The sequence below is a fragment of the Vicugna pacos genome, chromosome X (assembly GCF_048564905.1).
Source record: "Vicugna pacos chromosome X, VicPac4, whole genome shotgun sequence".
Classification (NCBI taxonomy): Eukaryota; Metazoa; Chordata; class Mammalia; order Artiodactyla; family Camelidae; genus Vicugna; species Vicugna pacos.
In genome coordinates this window covers 77312713-77336510 of record NC_133023.1, presented here as the reverse complement: position 1 = coordinate 77336510, position 23798 = coordinate 77312713, and the positions used below count along the sequence as shown (strand labels likewise).

Below are 23798 nucleotides of genomic sequence, written 5' to 3'. Positions count from 1 at the left end.
CTATGGATTTGTCCTACCATGTGGCTCTTACTAGCTAGTGGCATGTGGAAGTCTTAGCCTTCCAAGTCCTTCTGAGGGTAATATGGATGCAGTGATTACATATGCTCCTTGGTCACATGGCAAGCTCAGTCATCTCTATCTCCTGAAGATTGCTGGCCACCAAAATCTTCAGATCTATGTGTCTACAGTGACGTGGCTCCTACCATCACATGGAAGGCAAAGCCTTTTACAGTTGCGTGAACACTGCAGCTCTCCAATCGCTGTTGATCATGTAAATCCTATGGCATATTACAGGCTGTGGTCTTGTGAGGCTCAACTCTCTCAGTCAGGTAAGGATTGAGGGCTCCTGAACCCTGAGGTCACTTGGATCTTTCCATTAAGCCGTCCTCCCCCGCCCCTCCCCTCGCCACACAAGCCTTACATGGATTGCGCAGTGGCGCCTTACATGGACTGCGCAGTGGCACGTTACGTGGATTGCGCAGTCATGTGACGTTGTAGGATTGCGACCCAGGGTGCGCCCTAGGATGCGCCCTTTATGCGTGAGGAGAGTCCCCTGAACGGTAGCTCGGCTAAGCCTTCTGAGGAGACAGACTGGTAGGTGAAGATCTTTAGAACTAAGGCCCGCATCCTGGCTGAGGGGCGTAGGGAGAGAATTTAAATGAGACCCTGGCTCGAATCTCAGTCTTCCCACCAACTTTTTATATCCTGCTGTGGTGGGCAGTATTCGGTAGGAAGGGCGCCGGCTGGTACTAGAAATTTTCTCAGAGAATTGGCGGGACATGGGGTGGCAGGAGTTCATGGACTTCTTTTAGCAACCTGACTCTGGAAACTGGGTGAGGGGGTGGGATTCCCTGGTGGGAACTCCCCTCCCCTCCCCCTCCCCCTGGCCACCCCCCTTCCCCGCCGCGTTCCCCTTTCCCTTCCCCTCCCCCACACTAAAGCCCTACCCTTACCTATCGCCCTTCCACATTCAATGTCTACAGTACAGCACCCTCCTCTGCCCTCCTCAGAACGCGTTAGTTACTAAGGATGCCAGAGACCTCTTAGATGCCAATTTGTAGAGATGATTCTAAATCTGATCTTAATTTCTGTCTCTTAATTGGTTCTATAGAGAGAGGAAAGGAGAGAGTTTTTATTTTTAAGAATTTAACATTTTTTCAATAAAAGTGTGAAAGTAGCCATCATGTGAAAATTCAGGATTTATTTTTATTTACTTTGCTGTTCAGTAGTTTTTCAAAGTGCATTTGGGGTGGAATGCCTCAATCTTTTTCTGATTGCGATCTCCAACTGGCTTAAACTAGTCCAACCAGGCACTATTAGCTTCTGATTTTCCTCCTGATTTTCTAGCCATTCCTTCTTAGACTCCTTGAAAACTCCCTCCTTTTCTTTGTGTGGGAAAAAAGTAGTGAATTTATTTAAGAAAAACATATTAATTAAAATTATAGGTGATGCAGTTCATAAAAGTCATGTAGTTGGCACTTAACGGTAAAGTTCAGCAAATAAAAGGTTGTATTTACATTTATGAGGGATTTAATTATTGTTTGAGAGATAGTTAAAGGGATGATATTTTTATTATATAATAGCCACTTTATTTTTCTCTCATTTCAACACTTTCAGGTTTGTTCTACAAACAGCTATGTCTGAGAGACAGCAGCAACAAAAATGTTTTCTTCCATCAAAGAAATATGGGACATGCAGAAATGAAGGTAAAAGAATTTCTATATTGCCATATTTTTAAAGATAATATGCTAATATGCAACTTGAATCTCAGAGAGAGGGGTAGTGTCTTACTCTGTTCAGGGTACTATGATAGAACACCACGAATTGGGTGGCTTAAAAACAATATAAATTTATTTTTCACTGTTCTGGGAATGGAACATTTTCCCACAGACCATTTGAAGTACTAGTGTTTCTCAGGAAACATTTTGAGAAAGCCTGTTCAAACTAAATCTCTTCTACCACATTAATACCTTGTACTTTTGTTTACTAAGGATAATGTAATGTATATTTACTAATGATTATAATCTATTCTTCTCATTAAAAAAACTACTTATTGCTAACTCTGTCTTATTAGTCATTCTCTCTCTTGCTGAATCTTTCCACTTTTTCATTCTTTACATATAACCTCAATTTATGTTTCTGATATCATGATGGCAAGAAATAAGCACATAAGTGCTAGTCATTAGGAAATCTTATATATAAAATAAAATGCCCTACTCTTTTTTTTAATGAATATTTGCCCTTCTCTTGAAAGGATGATAAAACTTACCCGTAATGATGAACAGATGAAATATCTCTCATTTTATACCAATTTTCCACACTTTAAACAGTTTGTTATTATTTAATAATTGTATGTTCCATTTTTTTCAGTTCCTCTCATATGTTGAGCACTTTGATAACCTTGTCATATAAGTTATCTAATTTAATCTTCAGAAAAATCCTGAGAGGATGTTAATTTACAGATAAGATACAAGAGTCAGGAGAGGCTTGATTATGCTATGGTAGTAGACAATCCACAAATCTCAATGGCATGTTCCTCATTCCCACTACATGTTGATGGCAGGTGCATGTCCATCACAGGATGGTGGACATTTTAGGGTCTGAGCCATTCTTATTGGAATGACTTGGAGACCCAAACTAGCAGAGCAGCCACCAACTAGAAAGTTGTCTGTCACTGTGCCTGAGGGGGAGAGAGCCCTGGAGGGTCTCAAACCAACAACCATATGTTCTGGCCCAGAAATAACACATGTTACTCACAACTCATTAACCAGAACTAGTCACATACACAGCCCTGCCCAAACAAAGGAGGTTAAGAAGTGCAGTCTGCCAAGTCCCCAGAACAGGGAGAAATGGAAACTCGTGGCAAACAGCATTACTGACTACCACATAATGGAATTGAAACTCAGAAAGATTAAGTACTTGCCTAAAATCACATAGGCAGTAAGTGACATAACACATTCGAGATATATGATTTCACAGTCCATGCTGTTTCTACTCCTACTCCTTTCTACATTTTTGTATGCTACCCTCTTAAATGAAGTTCATGTATACTTATCATAGAAATTCCTTTACTTCATTGCTGCAATTCCATCTCCCTTAATCATCTGATACTCCAACAATGGGCTTGATTAAATCCCCAGCACTGGTAAGTCACAGGTCTTTTCCAAGTAATTAGATGTATTGGATATTTGGCTGTCCATGCTATTCAAGGATAACAATTATAAAAGAAAACCTGATGGTAGATGAAAAGACTGTTGATTTGTCATATACTTAATAAAAGTAATCTTGTGCCTTTCCATATTGTCAAGAAAAAAAATAAAAAAGAGCAAAAATTAATGAAATTGATAACAGATACAAAAGAGTTGAATAAAAATGCTAGGTGTTGGTGCTTTCAAAATATAAAAAAAATAAGGAAACCTTTGGCAAGATAGGTCAAGAAAATTAGAAGGCACAGATAAGCCACTTTTGAATGAAAAAGGTGTCATCCATGTACTTACAATAAAGATGTAAAAGATAATATTATGAAAAAGATATGCTGATAATTTGAAAATTTATATTAGGTGGGTAAATTCTAGAAAATTTTTATATTGAAGAAACAGAATATTAATATCAACAGTATTCTTGGCAAGGAATGCATGAGAAGGCAAAATTAGTAGTCAATCTTAATTGGTTATAAAAATGCAAAAAAATTAGAAATAAGATAATAGCAAATATAATCCAGCAATGGCTAAAACAATACAGCAAGGCAAAGTTGTGGTTATCTCAGACTGGCAATGTTGGCTTAACATTTGGAGATCCATAATGCTAAAGGAGCAAGAAAAGAATGATTATCACAAAGATTCCAGAAAAAAAGGTGTACAATAGAATTCAATAACCAATCAAGATTAAACACCAACAAAAATAACTCTCAGCTAACCAGGAATAGAAAGATATTTCCTTAAAATGATAATTGGTATTTAAAAAAAACTACGACATATACCATACATAGTAGTGAGACATTAAAAGCATTCCATTTTAAATCAGAAGGGGCAAAGGTGATTCATGTAATCACTTCTGTTCAACATTTTACTGAGTCTCCTAGACATTGCAGTAAGCCACAATATATATACATTAATTAATACATGTATAAAAGTGAAAGGAAACAAAACTGAGTATAATTGCCTTCACATAAAATTCAAGAGAATCTACAGAAAATTGTAATAATAGAGACTAACCAGTTTATTGGCTGTAAGACTAATATACACAAAATAATTGCAACAAATAGAAAATAATATTTTCATTGTGAATATACCATTTACAATAGCAAAAAAAAATCCTATGGAATATACCACGAATTGGCTCACTTCGCAACTTTTCCAACACTCATAAACATTTTTGTATGTTTTCCTGTACTGTGGAGACTGGAAAGCTAAAAACAAGAATGCAGAGCTATGTTAGTGTTAGACCCCCTACTTGCGTCTAGAGTCCCAAACAGGATCTCTGTGTATTAAACATATGCATCATAGTGAAACTTGGAGGTAAAACTGAGTAATGTGAGAGCCACGTGCAGGACCAGCTACATATGGTGGGAGAGGTGTCTGGGTTTTATGGGCAGCTACCACAGAGTGCCTGGAATTCAGTCTCTGTCATACATATTGGTTAGCGTGTAGACAGCAATAGTATTTCAGCTGTAACAGTCCTGTAGCTTGAGTGGGCTTCTCCTGGCTTTGCAGCATCTAAGCATGCTTTTATGAACCTCACAGAGTTTTTGTAAGTGATATAATATGTTTTTATTAAGGATGCCTTATTTTAATGAAATAGCTAGAATAAATAGCTAACAGAGGCAAGTGGGGACTGTGATTAATAGAGTACTTGACAGAAAATTTGGCTGCAAGCCAGAGGCCCTGAAGGAAGTGGGGATCTGGGAAAAGTTATCTGGCCAAGGTGGATCTGAAGATAGCAAGGATCCAGCTGATATGGGGGCATGAAGTTTTGGTGTTCCATGGCACGCAATGGTGAAACAGTTGCAAGAGTCACCACCTGCGGTCATTTGAGTGGAAATGCCTTTGAAGTCAATGTAAGTCGGTGGACCATGCACCTGCTGTAGGGACTCAGAGGACACTCCCTTCCCCACAGCTTTGAGAAACATATTAGTGAGGAGGGCATCTTCATCTTGAAGTGTTCTGAGGTGGCTGACTTGTGTAGACCACAGATGAGATGGGAGATCCTGTCATTGACATGGTCACCCTCATTTCAGTGGGGATGTGGGGATTCTGGAGTTGCAGGCGCAGTAGGAGCACTTAAGCTCCTGTGTTAACCTGAATGCTGTTTACCTTAATAAGGAGCAAGTACAAAAGGGTTTGCACGTTGGTTTGATCTATACCAACCTTTGAAGGTGGCTAGTTGATCAACAGATCCTCTGGATCTTGAAATATCTGAACATCCTTTAAGGTTGCATTTGATCAGCATAAAAATGAATAATAGATAAATAAGTATTTATTCATAGTAAAATATAAGAACATAAAATATAAATAAGTAAATCTCTAGATCTGGTGACTTGAGCTATCTTGATGGCAACTGGTAATCCCTTACTCAGTTCCCACACTTGACCCAGAACACCTTTAATGAATGGACTACTGGGGAAGGACTGTACAATGAAGTCACAAGTAACTACAGTAAATCTTCCTAGACTTAGCCAAAGGGACCATCAGACATTTACCACAGTTACTGTACATTTGTTTTAAGGACACTTTCCTAAGCCAGAGCTCGATAAACTTCTGAAAAGGGCCAGATCACAAATATTTGAGGTTTTGTGGGCCATTAGGTCCCTGTTGTAACTATTCAACTCTGCTTTGTAGAGTGAAAGCCTTCATGGACACAGTATGGCTGTGGTCCAATAAAACTTTGTGTATGAACACTAACGTGGATTTCAAATAATCTTCACATGTCGAGAAATATTATTTTTCAACCATTCAAATATGTAAAAACCATTCTTAGCTTGCAAACTGTAGAAAAATAGGCCACAAGCCAGGTTTAGCCCATGGGCTGTAGTTTGCCAATCTCTGATTTAAGCTAATGAAATCACTGAGTCCCTAAAACAGCAGAGTGGAAAGCCAGCAAAATGAGGTAGTATCCATTCCTAGGATCTCTGGCAAGCATAAACCAAAAGCTGATACTTTAATGAAGTGACTTTCAACCCTGGTTGCACACTGCAGTCACGTGGAGAATTTAGAAAATGTTGTTGCCTGGGTCTCACCCCAATTCCACTTTAATTGTTGTGAATGTAGCCTGGTGCTAGTGATATTCTCAATCTCCACAAGTGACTCTACTGTATAAACAAGGTTGAGAACTACAATGCATACAGTGAGATATTACTCAGCAATAAATTAGGCAAGAACATAAATGGCTCTCCAAAATATTACACTGACTTAAAAAAGCCAGACACAGTGGGGAGGGTATAGCTCAGTGGTAGAAGCACATGATTAGCATGCACGAGGTCCTGGATTCAATCCCCAGTACCTCCACACAAAAAAAGTGTTTCATATAATTTTTTAAAATAGCCAGACACAAAGGTGTACAGTATGTATGATTCCATTTATAAGAAACTCCTAGCAGGCAAAATGAATATACAGAGACTGAACACAGGTCAAGGTTTACATGGATCTGGGAAATGAAAAGATTAAGAGGGAATCATTTGGAGTATGGTATATGCTTTATATCTTGATCAAGGTGGGAGTTAGCTCTAAATCTTGATGTTTACATATATGTAATTTAAGATCAGAAGTTGGGTGAATCACTCAACGTGATTAGTTTAATAATCAGAGAGAGAAGACAGGTGGATCTGATTACCAGTAATTGTTTCTATTATGCTGTGTAATGAGTCATGGGAATAGTGCTTCCTCCCAAGCACCTGGAAAAACCCTCACCCAGCCTTTTATACAACTAAAGCATGAACATGAAAGTATATATAGTCTGTATTCCAGCTACTTATTTATGAACACAGTTGGTATTTTCCCGTGTTCCTTTACCTTGACTTCTTTGTATTTACATACCAAAACATAAACTTTCCTTAATATTTCCTTTTAAGTAATCATACTATAATATGCAGTTTTAAAAATTATGGTGAAAAACAAATAACATAAAATTCACTATCATAACCAATTTTAAATGTACAGTTTAGTATTGTTAAGTATATTCACATTGTTGTAAAACCAATCTTCAGAACTTTTCCATCCTGCAATTCTGAAACTCTATACATTAAATAGCAATTCCCCTTTGCTCCTTCCTCCCAGGCCCTGGTAAGCACATTCTACTGTCCATTTCTATAAATTTGCCTACTTTAGATACCTCTTATAAGTAGAATCATACAGTATTTGTCATCTCATGACTGGCTTATTTCATTTAGTATAATGTTCTCAAGGTTTATCCTTGCTGTAGCATATGACAGAATTTCCTTCCTTTAAAAAGCTAAATAATATTCTACTGCTTGTATGTACCATAATTTGTTCATCCATTTATCCATCGATGGACATTTTAATTGCTTCTACATCTTGGCTGTTGTGAATAGTGCTGCTATGTACATGGATGTGCAAATATATCTTAGAGACTCTACTTTAAATTTTTTTGGAAATATACCCAGCAGTTATAGTTATGATGGTGAATAAGAGATAAAGAGAGGCATTGCATAATGATAAAAGGATCAGTCCACGACAGAGACATAACGATCCTAAATTTGATGCACCAAACAACAGAGCCTCAAAGTACACAAAGCAAAAACCGATGGAGCTGAAAGGAGAAGTAGCCGGGTCCATGATTATATTTGGGGCCTTCAACACCCACTCTCCTTTTACCAAGTGATCCAATTGCTAGAGAGAAAAATCAGCAAGGATATAGGAGATCTGAAAAACACAATAAACTGACAGAATCTACATGGTATAAATAGAACAATCCACCCAACAACAGCAGAGTACAGTTGTTCCCCCTGAGGGTCTATGTAACATTCACCAAGTTAAACCATCTTCTGGACCGTCAACCTCAGTAAGTTCCAAAAGAATTGAAATCATACAGAGTATGTTCCCTGGCCATGATGGAGTCAAATTAGAAGTCAGTAATAGAGAGAAAAAAGAAGAATCCCTAAACACTTGGAAATGGTACTTGACACATCATTCCAGGTTGTCGTTCAGACACTTGTTATAGAAGAACTGAGGTTAGGAAGAGTTGCCTCCTGAGCTGAAAGACGTTTCAGGCTGGTCCAAAAGAGAGTTCATTCTGGGCATTTCAAACAGTGTACTGCTGAGGGCAAGGCTGGAGAGAGGGAGACAGTTTAGGAGGCTATTACATCAGTCCTACCTGACACTAATGCTTTAACTGCACTGTCAAAGGAAGGACAGCTTGCTGGTTGTTAGTGGAATCAGTCTGGTGACTGAATGGACTTGGGAAGCATGAGAGAGGTTGCTTCCCAAGTACTGGTGTGATTATTAGAAAGTCCTGAGAGGAGGCAAGATTCAGGTGCCTTCCTGGTGTATGACTGGTGTCCAGTCTAACCTGTGAATGCATATGCCTCTGTTCTTCATAAATCCTGCTCCATTGTTTTAAAGGGTTCAACACGGTTTTCCTCTTTCCTCTTCTCCTAATTCTTTCTCCTCCTCCTCCTGCTGCTCCCCCTTGATTCCTCCCCTGATAGTGCCTTCTATCTGCACAGGCAGAGAGTTTCCTTTCTGGGATTTGTGGGATTGGATCCTTAAGGTAGGTTGTGTGTGATTGGTCCCTTAGGGCAGGTTGGCACTTTGTTTTCCCTACCATCATGTTAGCCTAAGATGTGGTACATGGTAAGTGAACCACTGATGTGTCTTCAAATTTGTATTTTTGTTCCCCTTTCAGAATACAGTTATGGTAGTAGCTCATGTCAAGGAAGAAATGAAGGTTGGGGTTCTTTCCGAGGTAATTTTGGCAGGAGGAGCCCTCGTTATGAACGTGGTGGATGTGAGCCTCAGCCTTCACACCTCCAGGAGGAGGATGGAAACATGGTGATGGGGGATGTCCAGGAGGACCCCCAAGTGAGACAGTAAGTGACCAGGCAGCAGAGTTTGCATGCAGCAGCCCCTAGGACTGTGCAACCCTTTCACTCTCCATGCTCTTCTTTCTCTTCTCTCACTGGAAAACGGAAGTGTGCTAGAAGTGGAATAGAGGTTAAGTAATCCTAATCATAGTCCTGGTGTCAGAGAAGCAAGGCTGTACGGAAGACTTTCTTAGCATTTATGGCCACTCACCCTCCTTCTCTCCACATTCCCCTGCAGCACTCCGTATACCACCTACTGGAACAAGAGGAGAGTGAGATGTCATAGTGAAGGCTGCATCCGTGTTACTGTGTGGAGAGATAGAAAACCTCCGCAGAGAGAAATGAGAGAGAACGCACAAGATGGAACCCCAGGGAGCTGGTTCAAGATCACAGTGAGTGTCCTGAAAAATTTATGGAATGTTTAGGAGAGAAAAGTCAGGGAGAATTGTGTTGGTCTCATGTAGAGACACTAGTTTATTTTCTGGGGACAGTTTATAATCTGTACTATATTGCTAAGAGTTATCAATCTTGTTCATCTAAGGGCAAATTCAAAGAAACAGTATAAAGAGAACACACTGACTATAAGGAGAACAGATTAGACTGTCTCAAGGCAAAGATGGAAACTACTGCCAAGGATATGGAGCAACTCCACACTGGAGGTCTCAGCTTGGCAAGCTGAGTGTGGGAGATGGGGTGTCGAGTCTCTGTAGACCTTGTGTGAGGGACAGGCAGTGTCTGCACTAGGTAGGATCTCCTGAAACTTTAAGAAAGATCATCTCTAACACCTTGATAATTTCGAGGAGAGCTTTGTATGGAGAGAAAGAGTGTTTAGTAAATCCATATTAGGCACAAACATAAGAAATCATGCCAGTGGTCCCTTCTTTAAAAGTCCTTTCAAGCTCAGTAGAAGGTCGGAAAAGAACATTGTGTTGGGTCTGTTCTCCAGTCTTAATTCTATGTTGTCTCGCTTCTTTCCCATCCCTGCTTTTCATCCTTAGATTCCTTATGGGATAAATTATGACAAGATGTGGCTAATGAACTCAATCCAGAACCAATGCAGTGTCCCTTTCACTCCAGTGGATGTAAGAGAGGATGGTGAAGCCAGATGAGTGGGCAGAGGGAAGAGGGGGGATGGGGAGCCCACTGACGGGAAAGGCTTTGTCCTCTGAACTTATTGTTACCTCCCCATCCTGCAGTTCCACTATGTGAAAAACCGGGCTCGGTTCTTTGTCCAGGGTGCTAGCACTGCCTCTGCATTGAAGGATGTCAGCTACAAGATTTGTGATGAGGAGAATGAAAAGGTGTGTGTCAGGGGCATTACCTGTACCTTATCCCAGGACAGGACAGTCCAGGGGCTGGTCCTCTTCTTTGGAACTAAAGTTCCTGGTACTAACCTTACCTCTTCTTCCTGCAGGTGGCTATCTTTGTCAGTCCCTCTACTGTTCCCTACTCTGTGCTGAATAAGTTGGAGCCAAAAGAAATGGAGCAGCTAAAGGTAGTGTAGACTCAAGGCATGCGGTGTGCCAACACTCAGACCCACCTCTTCTTCCTCCAGCCCCCAGTTCCCCTCGCCCCCAAATTTCCTGTCACCATCGCAGCTTCAGAGTGGCTCTCTCCATCTCTCTCTGCAGCTGACTTTGAACAAACGATATAATGTCTCCCAGCAAGCCCTTGACCTCCAGAATCTCCGCTTTGACCCAGGTATGGCTGACAGCAGTAATTCTAGGACAGGGGAGGGCAGAGGGGTCTTCCTGGAGGGAGACTTAGGGAGGGTAACGTGTGTGGTGTGGGTGCTGGTTAGTGCTGGCCCCAGACCCCACTCAGCCTTCTGATTCACTTCCCTCGGCTTCCTGAAGACTTGGTGGGCCATGATATTGATATAATTCTGAATCGAAGAAACTGCATGGCTGCCACCCTGCAGATCATCGAAAAGGATTTCCCTGAGGTGAGGCTGTAGGCCTAGTGCTGGTATTATGGTAAGGGGTGGAAGACATGGGGCGGAGGGCAGGTTGGTCTCCCAGGCCCTAGATAGTAACTGTCACTCTAACTCTTCTCCCCCCAAAGCTGTTGTCCTTGAACTTGAGCAGCAACAAACTGTACCGTCTGGATGGCCTGTCTGACATTATACAGATGGCCCCCACAGTCAAGATTCTGAACCTCTGCAAAAATGAGGTGAGAGGAGGGAGCCAGATCAAAGTTGGGTTGAGAGCTGGGGAGTCGTGGTCATCACAGTGATGACAGGAGGCTGGCGAAGGTACCTGTCAGGGAGGGTGGGGGTGGAGGTGCAGGATCTGGAAGTGTCTCTTTCCCTGGGATTCGTTTTCCAATTTCCTCCCCATATTTCTCAGCTGAAGTCAGCCTGGGAGTTGAGCAAGATGAAAGGGCTGGATCTCGAAGAGCTGTGGTTGCAAGGAAACCCACTGTGTGGCACCTTCCCAGACCACTCCACCTACGTAAGGTTGGTGATAACCACTGGCACCTTTCCGGGGACCTTTGCCCCCTTGGGAGCCTGAACTGCCCCTGAGAGCGCATGTGTGCAGGAAGGGACAACCCAGGTACTCGAGAAGGAGCACAGACCCCACCTTCTGCTCTCTCTGTGTCCCTCACATTTGAGGAGTGTCCTTCCTCTGACCTGCTCACCTCTTCAGGTGCTCTGGGGTCTGTTTCCAAACGCTGCACCCAGCATTCTCTACCAAGTCCTCCCAAGAGCGTGCTCCACAAAGTGGGACTCCCCCCGTCACCAGAACGAGGAGCCAGATGCTGATTCCCTGGCCTGAGAAGGGTCCTCCAGCTCAGGGTCTCAGGCTGAGACAGGCTTTCCAACTCTATGCTGATATGGGGCTCCCCTCCCCCATTCTGAGAGAAGTCCTCTTTCCCTTCCTCCAAGACGGTCCTCCCTCCAACCCCAGGTTGACAAGGGGGCTTTCCTGCCACATACTCAGGGTAAAGCCCTGGTGGTTCCTGACATGACATCCGTTCCTCTGGCCCAACACCAGGAGCTGGGCCCTTCTTGTGGAAGAAGCAGGGTTCCTTGAGTCAAGGGGCCAGAAGTTTGTCACAGACAGTGAGCAGAGGGCTTCCCAAGGGGGAGTGGAAGGCAGAGGGCAGAGGAAGTAGAGGAGACAGAAAGAGAGGCCTCTCGGGGACACTTGCCCCTCCATCCCAACACACATCACATCATCTTGCCTGGTCCTTCAGAGGAGCCCTGGGCAGCCTGAGACAGATATGATTCCTCAGGTAAAGAACCAAGCAAGACAGGTGCAGGGACCATTGGGAGAGAAGACAGTGCTCGTGAGAGGGAGGCATAGACCCTCACTCAGCCCCACACTGAGCTGGGAGCTGACCCTTTACTCCTTCTGGGGAAGGTCTGCCCCTGTGGCTGCTGTTTCCAACGCCCAGCTCAGACTGAGCTCACACAGGTGACAGAGACTCAACCAGCATCCAGCAGGCCCCCAGCCCAACATGTTGCATGGTTACCATCCCTACCATGGGTGCCTAGAAGAGGAAGGAAGCCCTGCAGGATGGATTTGAAATGCTGCTTTTGGGGTACTGGAGAAGAGAGTCAGCGTAGTCTAGGTGAGAGGTAACCCGGAGGTAGGGAAAGGAAGGGAGGATAGGAAGCAATACTAAAGTGAAGGTGTTGAGAGAGATGAGGAGACTGCCTTTCAGAGATTCAGATGACAGGTGCTTAGTGCTCAGCAGGGAGGTGGACCCAAAACTCTTAAAATCAGAGGCTGAGGTGGGCAAAGGGGGCTGCTGGATGGGCCAGAACACACTGATGTCTGTTTATGGTGTCAGTGTTTTAACTCAAAAGAAGCGCTGCAACCTTGAACTATCAACCACCTGTCTCTGTATTTGGTTTTGGACAGTGCCATCAGAGAATGTTTCCCTAAGCTGTTACGCCTGGTAAGTGCTTATATTCATCACTGTCTCTTACTAACTTGGTGACTTCTGCAGATGCCCTCAAGCTCTTTGGGTCTTGCCTAGATTACATGTTTGCATCAGACCCTTGTCCATTTTAGGGGACATGGATGCCTGAAAAAGACATGGATATACTCCCTGGAAAAAACATCCATAAACACACACACACACACACAACTAAAGTTGCATGTAACAGTAGACACTTCTAGGACCTCATGATGAAGACGCCCACTGTATATTGCCCATAGAATTTCCAGGGCTCTTTTGCACCTGACCTCTGACCCTCACCCTCCTGGGCCTGTCCTTTTCTGGGATCATCCAGGGCTGCCTCCCTAGTCCCCAATGCTGACTTCCTTTTCTTTTCCCCAGGATGGCAAGGAGTTACCCCCACCAATTATCATTGACATTGACACTCCCTATGCAGTAAAGCCCTGCAAGGTGAGGAAGAAGAATCAAATAACATTTGCAGTGTTGCAAGGCAGGCTTTATCAGCCACATATCCTCGAATGCCTTTTGATTCCAGGAAAACTATAATGGATCTGAGATGCTGAAGAATCTGATCCTGACATTCCTGCAGCAGTAAGTACCCCTGGGACTATGAGAAACAGGGAATTCTGAGATGGCCCAGGCCACCCAAGAACCGTCCCTCACAGGGACTTCCAAGACTCACTTGGGTCGAGATCACACAGACAGCCTGTTTTCCTTGTTCCTTCTCAGGTATTACATGATCTACGACTCTGGAGACCGACATGGTCTCCTCAGTGCTTACCATCACAGGGCCTACTTCTCCCTGACCATTCCCTTCAACCCCGAGGACCCAGCTCCGTGAGTATCACAGCTCACACTCTGCTCCTGGGCCGTGTGGCTCCCCAGCAGACGCAGGGCAGCTCCTGCAAACTCCCACACTGGGGCCGCCCACCTCCCCCTGCTTCTCTTTTTCTCCCAGGAGCAGCTTGTGGGAGTACGTCAAGGACAGTAGGAATATGAAGAAGCTCAAGGACCCCTGTGAGTGTGTGATGGGGAGATGGAGCGGGAAAAGGGGCAGGAAGGGGTCAGTCCTAGAGCCCAGGGCATGGCAGCCCCTGACCTTCCCTCGCTTGTCCTCCCCCCACAGACCTGCGGGTCCAGCTGCTGAAACACACAAAACGTGACATTGTGCACTCCCTCTGCCTGTTGCCCAAAACTCAGCATGACTTCAGCTCCTTCGTGGTGGACATGTGGCTCCACACGGTGAGCATCTGCTTCCATCTTGGGCAGGACCAGTTGCTTCAGGTGGGTAGGAGGTTTAGGTGGTGACTGAGCGCCTGGGCTCTTCCTTTTCAGGACACAATGCTCTGCTTCTCTGTCAACGGGGTGTTCAAGGAAGGTGAGTGTGTGTAGACCCCCGTCCCCAGATGCCCCACTGCTCCGTGCCCCTGGCCGGGCTCCCTCTCAGCACCCTCCCAGCCACCCCGATCCCTCTCCTTCTCTTCCCGGCCCCTCTGTGTTCTCCAGCCCTCGCTCTTCCCACAAAGGACCCAGGTCTGACCTGCGTTCATGCCTGTCTGCCCCGCACACCCTGGGCGTTAGGGACACAGGCTGTGGAGTTTGATGGCTCTCATCCCAGAGCCTTCCTATGAGATCCGGGGACCATTACTTAACCTCTCAGTTTCCTCATTTGCAGAATGAGGTATTAGCATCCATGTTTTGGGCAGCAGTGACAAATGCATCAATGAACTGGTGAAGTGGTTGTCACGGGCCCACGCACAGTAGAGGTCCTGTCCCTGGGATCAGATTGCTCCTATAGCTGCCCTCCACATTCCCAACACCCTGGCCCCCAGTGAGCACCTGTCCCCTCAGCATGAGTTTCCAGTCAGACTCTGTCTGCAGACCCCTGTATGAGCATGTAAAGCAGGTGGGGCTCTCGGGGGTACTAATGTTTGCTTTTTGTCATTGAAGTGGAAGGAAGGTCTCAGGGTTCTGTTCGTGCCTTCACCCGGACCTTCATCTCTATCCCTGCCAGCTATTCCAGGTGAGTGCCGTATCATGGGTGGGAACCCCTGTCCCAGCCTGGGCTCAGGGGTGTGGGAATGTGGTGGTGCCCACCTTAGGTTTTCTCAATACTGTGGAAAGCCAGCAGGTAGATCCAAGGAGCAGTCTAGCCTAGTGGTTAAGAAGGGCATGGGCTCTGGAACTGGAATGTGGCTTCTCTCCTTGGTCCCAGCACTCATTGGCTGTGTGACCTTGGTCAAGTCACGTGGCCTCTGTGCGACTCAGTGTCTTCCTATGACAGCGGGGATCAGACTGTCTACTCCTTGGGCTGTTGTAAAGGGTAAATGTGAAATCTTCCCTGGCTTCAAGATGAACCTATAAATCTAATGAAGCTGGTAGACACTTCCCAGAGGTGGGCTTTGTGGGGATATAGGAATCCAAAGATCCTCGGGGACAGACACAGGAAGGTTATGGGATGAATCTGGTGGCTGAGTGGCTTGTTGTTGAGGGTGTGGTGGGTGGTCCATCCGTCCAGTTGTCTGAGGGCTTATTTTTCTTTCAGTCTTTTCATTGTGAATGACGAGCTGTTTGTGAGGGACACCAGCCTTAATAAGACCCTGAGCACTTTCTCCATCTCAGTTCCCACACCCTCTGCTAGTTCCATGCCCACGCTATCCCAGGAGCAGCAGCAAATGGTACAAGATTTCTCCACCCAGTCTGAGATGAACCTCCAGTGGTCTCAGAAGTGAGTATGGGGTGTGCATGGCGATAAGAGGAAGCTGGGAGACTGAGGGAGTGAATAATATGAACACACAGGCAATTTGAAAAAATAAGTATTTGGATATTTTACTTCCAGAAAAAAGTAAGCTCATGAAAAATGTATCTTAATTTTATGATAATATATGCAAAGAATTTTAAAACAGTATCATGCTCAGATGACATAATCTTTTATATGAAAAATCCTAAGATATCCACTAAGAAACTATCTGAATAGATAAACAAGTTCAGCAAAGTTTCAGGCTACAAAATTGATACACAAAAATCATTTATATTTCTATGCACTTACAGTGAATTATCCTACATCAGAATTAAGAAAAAATTTGATTTATAATAGCATCAGATGAATAAATACTTAGGAAGAAATGTAACTAAAGAAGTGAAAAATTTATACTTTGAAATCTTCAAAACAGTGAATAAATTAAAAAAAACCTTAAAAAAATGGAAGGACATTCTATGTTCATGGATAGGAAGGCTTAATATTGTTAAGATGGTAATAATATTCAGAGTGCGCTACACAGTCAACACCATATCTATTAAAACCCCAGCTGACTCCTTTCCAAAAATTGATGAGGTGATTCTAAAATTCACATGGAAATGCAGTGGACTCAGAATAGTCAGAACGATATTGAAAGGGAAGAGTAAAGTTGAGGATTCACAAGTCCTGATCCCCACAATTTCAAAACCTACTACAAAGGTACTGTAATCAAGACTACATGGCACTGACATTTGGATAGGCCAATGCAATAGAAGTGAGAGTCCAGAAATAAACCCTGACATTTGTAGCCAATTGATTTTCAATGAGGTGCCAGAAAAAATAATGGAGGAAAAAATAATCTTTTTAACAAATGGTGCTGGGACTCTTGGGTATTCACGTGCAAAAAAATGAATTTTGACCCCATCACACACCATATACAAATATTGACACAAAATGGATCAAAGACCTGTAAGCTCTACAAAGTAGAATCTCTTAGAAGAAAACATAGGTGTTTATCTTCATGACCTTGAATTAAGCAATGGTTTCTTATAATGACACCAAAACACAAGCAACCAAAGAAACAAATAAATTGCACTTCATCAAAAATAAAAGCTTTGTGCATCAAAGGATACTATCAAGAAAGTGAAAATACAACCCACAAAATGGGAGAAAATGTTTTCAAATCTCATATCTGTTAAGGTCTACTATCTGGAATACTGAAGGATTTTACAGCTCAACAGTCAAAAGATAAATACCCAATTGAAAAGTGGGGAAAGGATTTAAAAGACATTTCTCTAAAGATGATAAACAAATGACCAAAAAGCACACGAAAAAAGGCTCAACATCATTACCTATTAGGGAAATAAAAATTAAAACAGCTGTGAGATACCATTTCACACATACTAAGATGGCTTTAATCAATGAAATGAAAGATAAGCATAGGTGAATATGTGGAGAAATTAGAACTCTCATATATTATAGGTATGAAGGTTCAGTGGAGCATTCACTTTGGAAAAAAATTTGGCAGTTCCTCAAAATATTATACATGGTGTTACCATATGACCAAGTAATCTCACTCCTAAGTATATACCAAGAGAAATAAAACGTATGTTCACTCTAAAACTTGTACAGGAATGTTCATAGCAGCATTATTCATAATAGCCAAGAAGTGGGAACAACCCAAATGTCCTTTAGCTGATGAATGGATAAATAAATCTAGTACATACATACAGTAGACTTATTCAGCCATTAAAAAATACAGTTCTGATATATGTCATGACATGGATGAACCTTGAAAACACTAAGTGAAAGAAGCCAGCCACAAAAGGTCGTGATGGTAAATAGTATTGTTTCTTAATTACCCTTTCTGCTATTTGAACATCTTTCTTGATCAGTATATATTCAGTTTCCTTGTTCTTTGGCACAGCTCTACTTTTCTGTTTTGAATTCTAGTGGGAATGAATGCTAGTGGTAGGTATTTTGGTTTTCACTGGGTCTTTCTTCGTCATTACACATAGTGCTCTTACTGGTACATGTGTCCCAGCAAGACAGTGGCATAGATTTAGCGGTGGAATTGCACGGTCAGCATGTCCGTACTGTGGAACCAATGGAGATCACCTGTTCTTCTCCCACTGCAGGTGCCTTCAGGACAATGACTGGAACTACACCAGAGCTGGTCAGGTCTTCACTAAGTTCAAGGTGAGGTCTGGGAATCAGGTGGGTTAAAGATGAACATTTCTGAGCCTTCAGGAAAGCCAAGAAGGTGGAGGCCAGTGTCCTGGGGGTGAAACTCTGGGAACTGGCTCTTCTAATATCCTGACTCCTTCTCTCCAGGCCGAGGGCAAGATCCCAGAGGAGGCCTTCAAACAAATCCCCTAAAAGGAGCCCTTGGATGACTCTTTGTCTACATCCACATCATCTTTGTTTCTCTCTTCTCCAGCCTCAGGCCACGCCCATGGCTGAGGTTGGAGGCCTGGCCAACTAAGAAGCCAAAGTTATCTTGTAGGCCAGGTAACATAACCACCTGAAGGGTCAGTTGTTCTGTGTATTTTCATACTCACGATTGCTGTTTATTTTCTTAATAAAGAGTGATGTTGCATGTTGCATGCTGTGTGTCCTCCATCTCTCTTCCCTGCCTCAACAGTGAGCCAGTGGGTCCAGGACTAAAAGGCCCTGCCCTCCTCCCCCATCCCCATTGACCCTGGCAGTCCCTAGCAGATGCATCGGGCTTGACTTCATAGGTAGTTTGTCAATAAATTCTAATGAGAAGGGCACACACTGCATCCAGGGATTGTTTTTTGGAGACAGTGTGGCTCAGTCAGATGTTCTACCTGGAGGCTCTCAGAAGCAGGCACCTGACGGGAACAACAGGGTCTTTGCAAGGGATGCCTACTGGCTGGTGAGGACTGTGGAAGAAAGGAAAGAAAATGGAAATGCACACATATTTTACTTCTTATTCCTCATCATTTGAATATTTCCAAAGGCCATACCATGAACAGTTTTAAAATTTACACACAGGTGAATGAGAAACAGGCCTTTTCACACCTCTAACCTTTCTTCCATAGGGCTTCTCATCCATCCACTGTACTGCTTCCTCCCCCTTTCTGAAGGTGCACTGTGGGAGGGATCTCACTCAAGCACCTGAGGGTGGGGGAGAGTCAGTCTGTCTGCCCATTCGTTTCTCATAGAGCTGACACCATATGCTCCGTGTCCATATGCTTGAGGGGGTTCGGCTGTTTCATTTCACTTCCAAACAAACAACAGTAACGTGGAATCTCACATTATGGTCAGTTCTGTGCAACTTTCTCATCAACTGTCAACTAGCAGTTCAGAATTGGAGGCAAGAGTTGAAAGGGACACTTGCCCAACTTATTTTCTGCAGTTACATAGTGTTTGCACTTTAGACAACAAGCAAGTGTAATTTTTGAAATTAAAATAATAGCAGTACCAAATTGCAAGTTACAATTCTATAAATTATGACACAAGTGAGGTACCACCAGTTTACAAATTATGCCTCCACTTTTGAGTCTTGCATAAATTATTTACTTTTCACTTCTTCATGTTCATTTACATAAGGGATACATATATTGGCTTGTGAATGCCTTTAAAAAATGAAATAAGGGGACACTTGCATAACAGAAGGAGTAATTCCATGTTATTCCACGTAGTGCCTCAATGATCAGAGACAAGTCTCAGCCTTCTCACCTAGAGAACAAAGACCGCAGTGCACACTTCTCAGACGTATCATGAGGAACAGAGGCAGTCTCGTATGTAAGCAAATAATTGCACAATTTGTCTCAGCTCAGGCTCCCCAAGCTGTTTGAATTCCCTTGTGGACATGGAACATGGAACCCATCACATGGCCCCTCTACTTTCTCTATACCATCAGGCTTCCACATCCTTGGCCTCCTTCCCTAGCCAGCTCAGATGCCACAGTCTTCCATTCACTTGTTCTGACAATTGCCCCAACTCAATTCCCTTGGTCTCATGATTCTGGGAAAATGCTAATCTTGAAGTCTGCCTCTTTTTCTCTCTCTCTCCCCCTCTCTTTCTTTCTGTCTGTCTCTCTCTCTCTATGTCTCCATGTGCAAGTTGTCATGCAGGACAAGTTCTTGGAAATATAAATGTTGAGGTGTAAAGCTTGTGCTTTTTAAAATTATTTCTAAAATTGTGAGGCAACAGGTACCCTCACATTGTTTCTGATTATGGAAATTAGCATACCAATGTCTTAGTGTCATTTGGAGCAATTCATCATATGTGCATTCATAAATATGTATGTACACGCATTTTATATAAATAGGATCATAATGCAGATACAGTTTTGTATCCATTTCATTTTTGTTGTCAAATGAATTGACATAAAACTGCTTATAATATTCACTTGATATGCATTAAGTTTCTGTAGGATATCTAGTAATGGCTTTCTTTTATTCTTGGCATTCTTAATTTGCTTGTTAATTGTGTGAAGTGTGAGGTGTGAAGGCTTATTAGGATGGAAGACAGCAAATGGAAGTCCTGGCCAAGAGAGTCTACTCTTGTAGTGGCAGCTACTGGCAGCTACTCTGTTCATTTCCCTTGGCCCTGGCAAACTTTGCTTAAGGATAGGGTGTCAGGGAGGCTGGGGCTGTGGAATTCATATGGGACTGACTTCTCAAAGAGGCATTATTTCCAGTATGTAGCTTCTCTTTTTAAATTTTTTTAATGATTTATAATCATTTTACAATGTGTGTCAAATTCCAGTGTAGAGCACAATTTTTCAGTCATACATAAACATATACATATCCATTGTCACATTTTTTTCTCTGTGAGCTACCATAAAATCTTATGTATATTTCCCTGTGCTATACAGTATAATCTTGTTTATCTATTCTACAATTTTGAAATCCTGTCTATCCCTTCCCACCCTCTGCCCCCTTGGCAACCACAAGTTTATGTTCTATGTCTAACAGTCTATTTCTGTTTTGTATTTATGCTTTGTTTTTTTTGTTTTTGTTTTTGTTTCTGTTTTTCTTAGATTCTACATATGAGCAATCTCATATGGTATTTTTCTTTCTCTTTCTGGCTTACTTCACTTAGAATGACATTCTCCAGGAGCATCCATGTTGCTGCAAATGGCATTATGTTGTCAGTTTTTATGGCTGAGTAGTATTCCATTGTATAAATATACCACCTCTTCTTTATCCAGTCACCTGTTGATGGACATTTAGGCTGTCTCCATGTCTTGGCTATTGTAAATAGTGCTGCTATGAACATTGGGGTGCAGGGGTCATCCTGAAGTAGATTTCCTTCTGGATACAAGCCCAGGAGTGGGATTCCTGGGTCATATGGTAAGTCTATTCCTAGTCTTTTGAGGAATCTCCACACTGTTTTCCACAGTGGCTGCACCAAACTGCATTCCCACCAGCAGTGTAGGAGGGTTCCCCTTTCTCCACAGCCTCTCCAGCATTTCTCATTTGTGGACTTTTGAATGATGGCCGTTCTGACTGGTGTGAGGTGATACCTCATTGTAGTTTTGATTTGCATTTCTCTGATAATTAGTGATATTGAGCATTTTTCATGTGCCTAATGATCATTTCTATGTCTTCCCTGGAGAATTGTTTGTCTAGGTCTTTTGCCCATTTTTGGATTGGGTTATTTGGTTGTTACTTACTAAGTCGTATGAGCTGCTTATATAGTGTGGAGATCAAGCCTTTGTCAGTTTCATTTGTAAAAATTTTCTCCCATTCCGTAGGTTGTCTTTTTGTTTTACTTATGGTTTCCTTTCCTGTGCAGAAGCTTCTAAGTTTCATTAGGTCCCATTTGTTTATTCTTGCTCTTATTTCTATTGCTTGAGTAGACTGTTCTAGGAGAACATTGCTGAGATGTATGTGAGATAACGTTTTGCCTATATTTTCTTCTAGGAGGTTTATTGTATCTTGTCTTATGTTTAAGTCTTTGACCCATTTAGAGTTTATTTTTGCGTATGGGGTAAGGGAGTGTTCTGGCTTCATTGCTTTACATGGTGCCGTCCAGTTTTCCCAACACCATTTGCTGAAGAGACTGTCTTTATTCCATTGTATATTCTTGCCTCCTTTGTCAAAGATTATTTGACTGAAAGTTTGTGGGTTCATTTCTGGGCTCTCTATTCTGCTCCATTGGTCTATATGCCTGTTTTTGTACCAATACCATGTTGTCTGGATGACTGTAGCTCTATAGTGTTGTCTGAAGTCTGGGAGAGTGATTCCTCCAGCCTCTTTCTTTCTCTTCAGTAATGCTTTGGCAATTCTAGGTCTTTGATGGTTCCATATAAGTTTTATTGTGATTTGTTCTAGTTCTGTGAAATATGTCCTGGGTAATTTGATAGGGATTGCTTTAAATCTGTAGATTGCCTTGGGCAGTGTGACCATTTTAACAGTATTAATTCTTCCAATCCAAGAGCATGGGATATCTTTCCATTTTTTAAAGTCTTCTTTAATTTCCTTCATCAATGGTTGATAGTTTTCTGTGTATAATTCTTTCACCTCCTTGGTTAGATTTATTCCCAGATATTTTATTACTTTGGGTGCTATTTTAAAGGGGATTGTTTCTTTACTTTCTTTTTCTGTTGATTTATCATTAATGAAAAGAAATGCAACTGATTTTTGAACGTTAATCTTGTAATCTGCTACCTTGCTGAATTCTTCAATCAGCTCTAGTAGTTATTGTGGGGGCCATTTAGGGTTTTCTATACATAGTAACATGTCATTGGCATATAGTGACACTTTTACCTCTTCTTTTCCAATTTGGATCCCTTTTATTTCTCTCTCTTGCCTGATTGCTGTGGCTAGGACTTCCAGGACTATGTTGAATAGGAGTGGTGATAATGGGCAGCCTTGTCTTGTCCCAGATTTTAGTGAGAAGCTTTTGACCTTTTCACCGTTGAGTACTATGCTGGCTGTAGGTTTGTCATATATAGCTTTTATTACGTTGAGATATGTTCCCTCTATACCCACTTTGGTGAGAGTTTTTATCGTAAATGGGTGTTGAATTTTATCAAATGCTTTTTCTGCATCTATTGAGATGATCATGTGGTTTTTGTCCTTTCTCTTGTTGATGTGATGTATTACATTGATTGATTTGCGTATGTTGAACCACCCTTGTGTCCCTGGGATGAACCCCACTTGGTCATGATGTATAATCTATTTTATGTGTTGATGGGTTCTATCTGATAATATTTTGGTGAGGATTTTGGCATCTATGTTCATCAGTGATATTGGCCTATAATTCTCTTTTTTGGTGGTGTCTTTGCCTGGTTTTGGTATCAGGGTGATGGTGGCTTCATAGAATGAGTTTGGGAATATTCCCTCCTTTTCAATCTTCTGGAAGAGTTTGAGAAGGACTGGTATGAGTTTTTCTTTGTATGTTTGGTAGAATTCCCCAGTGAAGCTGTCCGGTCCTGGACTTTTATTTGTAGGGAGGTTTTTGATTGCTATTTCTATTTCCTTTCTAGTGATCGGATTGTTCAAGTGGTCAGTTTCTTCTTGATTCGGTCTTGGTGGGCAGTATGTTTCCAGAAACTTGTCCATCTCCTCTAGGTTATCCAGTTTGGTTCCATATAGTTTTTCATAATATTTTCATATGATGTTCTGTATTTGTATGTTATTTGTTGTAATTTCTCCATTTTCCTTTCTTATTTTGCTAATTTGTGCTCTCTCTTTTTTCTTCTTTGTAAGTTTGGCCATAGGCTTGTCGATTTTATTTACTTTTTTAAAAAAAACAGCTTTTGGTTTAATTGATTTTTTCTATAGTTTTTTAATCTCTATTTTATTTATTTCCTCCCTGATCTTTATAATTTCCTTCCTTCTGCTACATTTTGGGATTTTTGTTCTTCTTTTTCTAGTTCTTTTAGTTGGTGGCTTAAATTGTTTATTTGAGATTGTTCTTTTTTGAGGAAGGCCTGTGTCGCTATAAACTTCCCTCTTAGCACTGCCTTTGCTGTGTCCCATAAATTTTGTGTGGTTGTGCTTTCACTTTCATTTGTCTCAAGGTATGTTTTAATTTCAGCTTTGATTTCCTCATTGACCCATTGTTTTTTCAATAGCATATTGTTTAATCTCCATGCTTTCCTTTTTTTCTCCTTTGCTTCTCTGTTGTTGA

The 23798-nt window shown here is 42.2% G+C and overlaps 1 protein-coding gene across 1 annotated transcript; it reads left to right on the top strand.

Annotated features, from left to right (window-relative positions):
- The first annotated feature begins 507 nt into the window (after positions 1-507).
- Positions 508-18287, top strand: LOC102545703 (nuclear RNA export factor 2). The gene is made up of 22 exons (XM_072956351.1): positions 508-594; positions 1618-1706; positions 8860-9043; positions 9276-9429; positions 10036-10119; positions 10234-10338; positions 10452-10532; positions 10669-10738; positions 10894-10982; positions 11102-11209; positions 11386-11495; positions 12907-12943; positions 13328-13396; positions 13482-13537; positions 13676-13783; positions 13905-13963; positions 14073-14188; positions 14282-14324; positions 14897-14969; positions 15492-15674; positions 17822-17882; positions 18018-18287. Exons 1-22 carry the CDS (start codon positions 536-538, stop codon positions 18060-18062), a joined length of 1983 nt encoding a protein of 660 aa, XP_072812452.1. The 5' UTR covers positions 508-535; the 3' UTR covers positions 18063-18287.
- Positions 18288-23798: the final 5511 nt, after the last annotated feature.

What these genes read in the sequence shown, in the direction of transcription:
- LOC102545703 (XM_072956351.1), top strand. Translation starts at nt 536, where the DNA reads ATGCGTGAGGAGAGTCCCCTGAACGGTAGCTCGGCTAAGCCTTCTGAG. An exon ending in TGGGACATGCAGAAATGAAG is followed by an intron (nt 1,707 to 8,859) that starts GTAAAAGAATTT and finishes TTCCCCTTTCAG; the next exon opens with AATACAGTTATGGTAGTAGC. An exon ending in AAGAAATGGAGCAGCTAAAG is followed by an intron (nt 10,533 to 10,668) that starts GTAGTGTAGACT and finishes CTCTCTCTGCAG; the next exon opens with CTGACTTTGAACAAACGATA.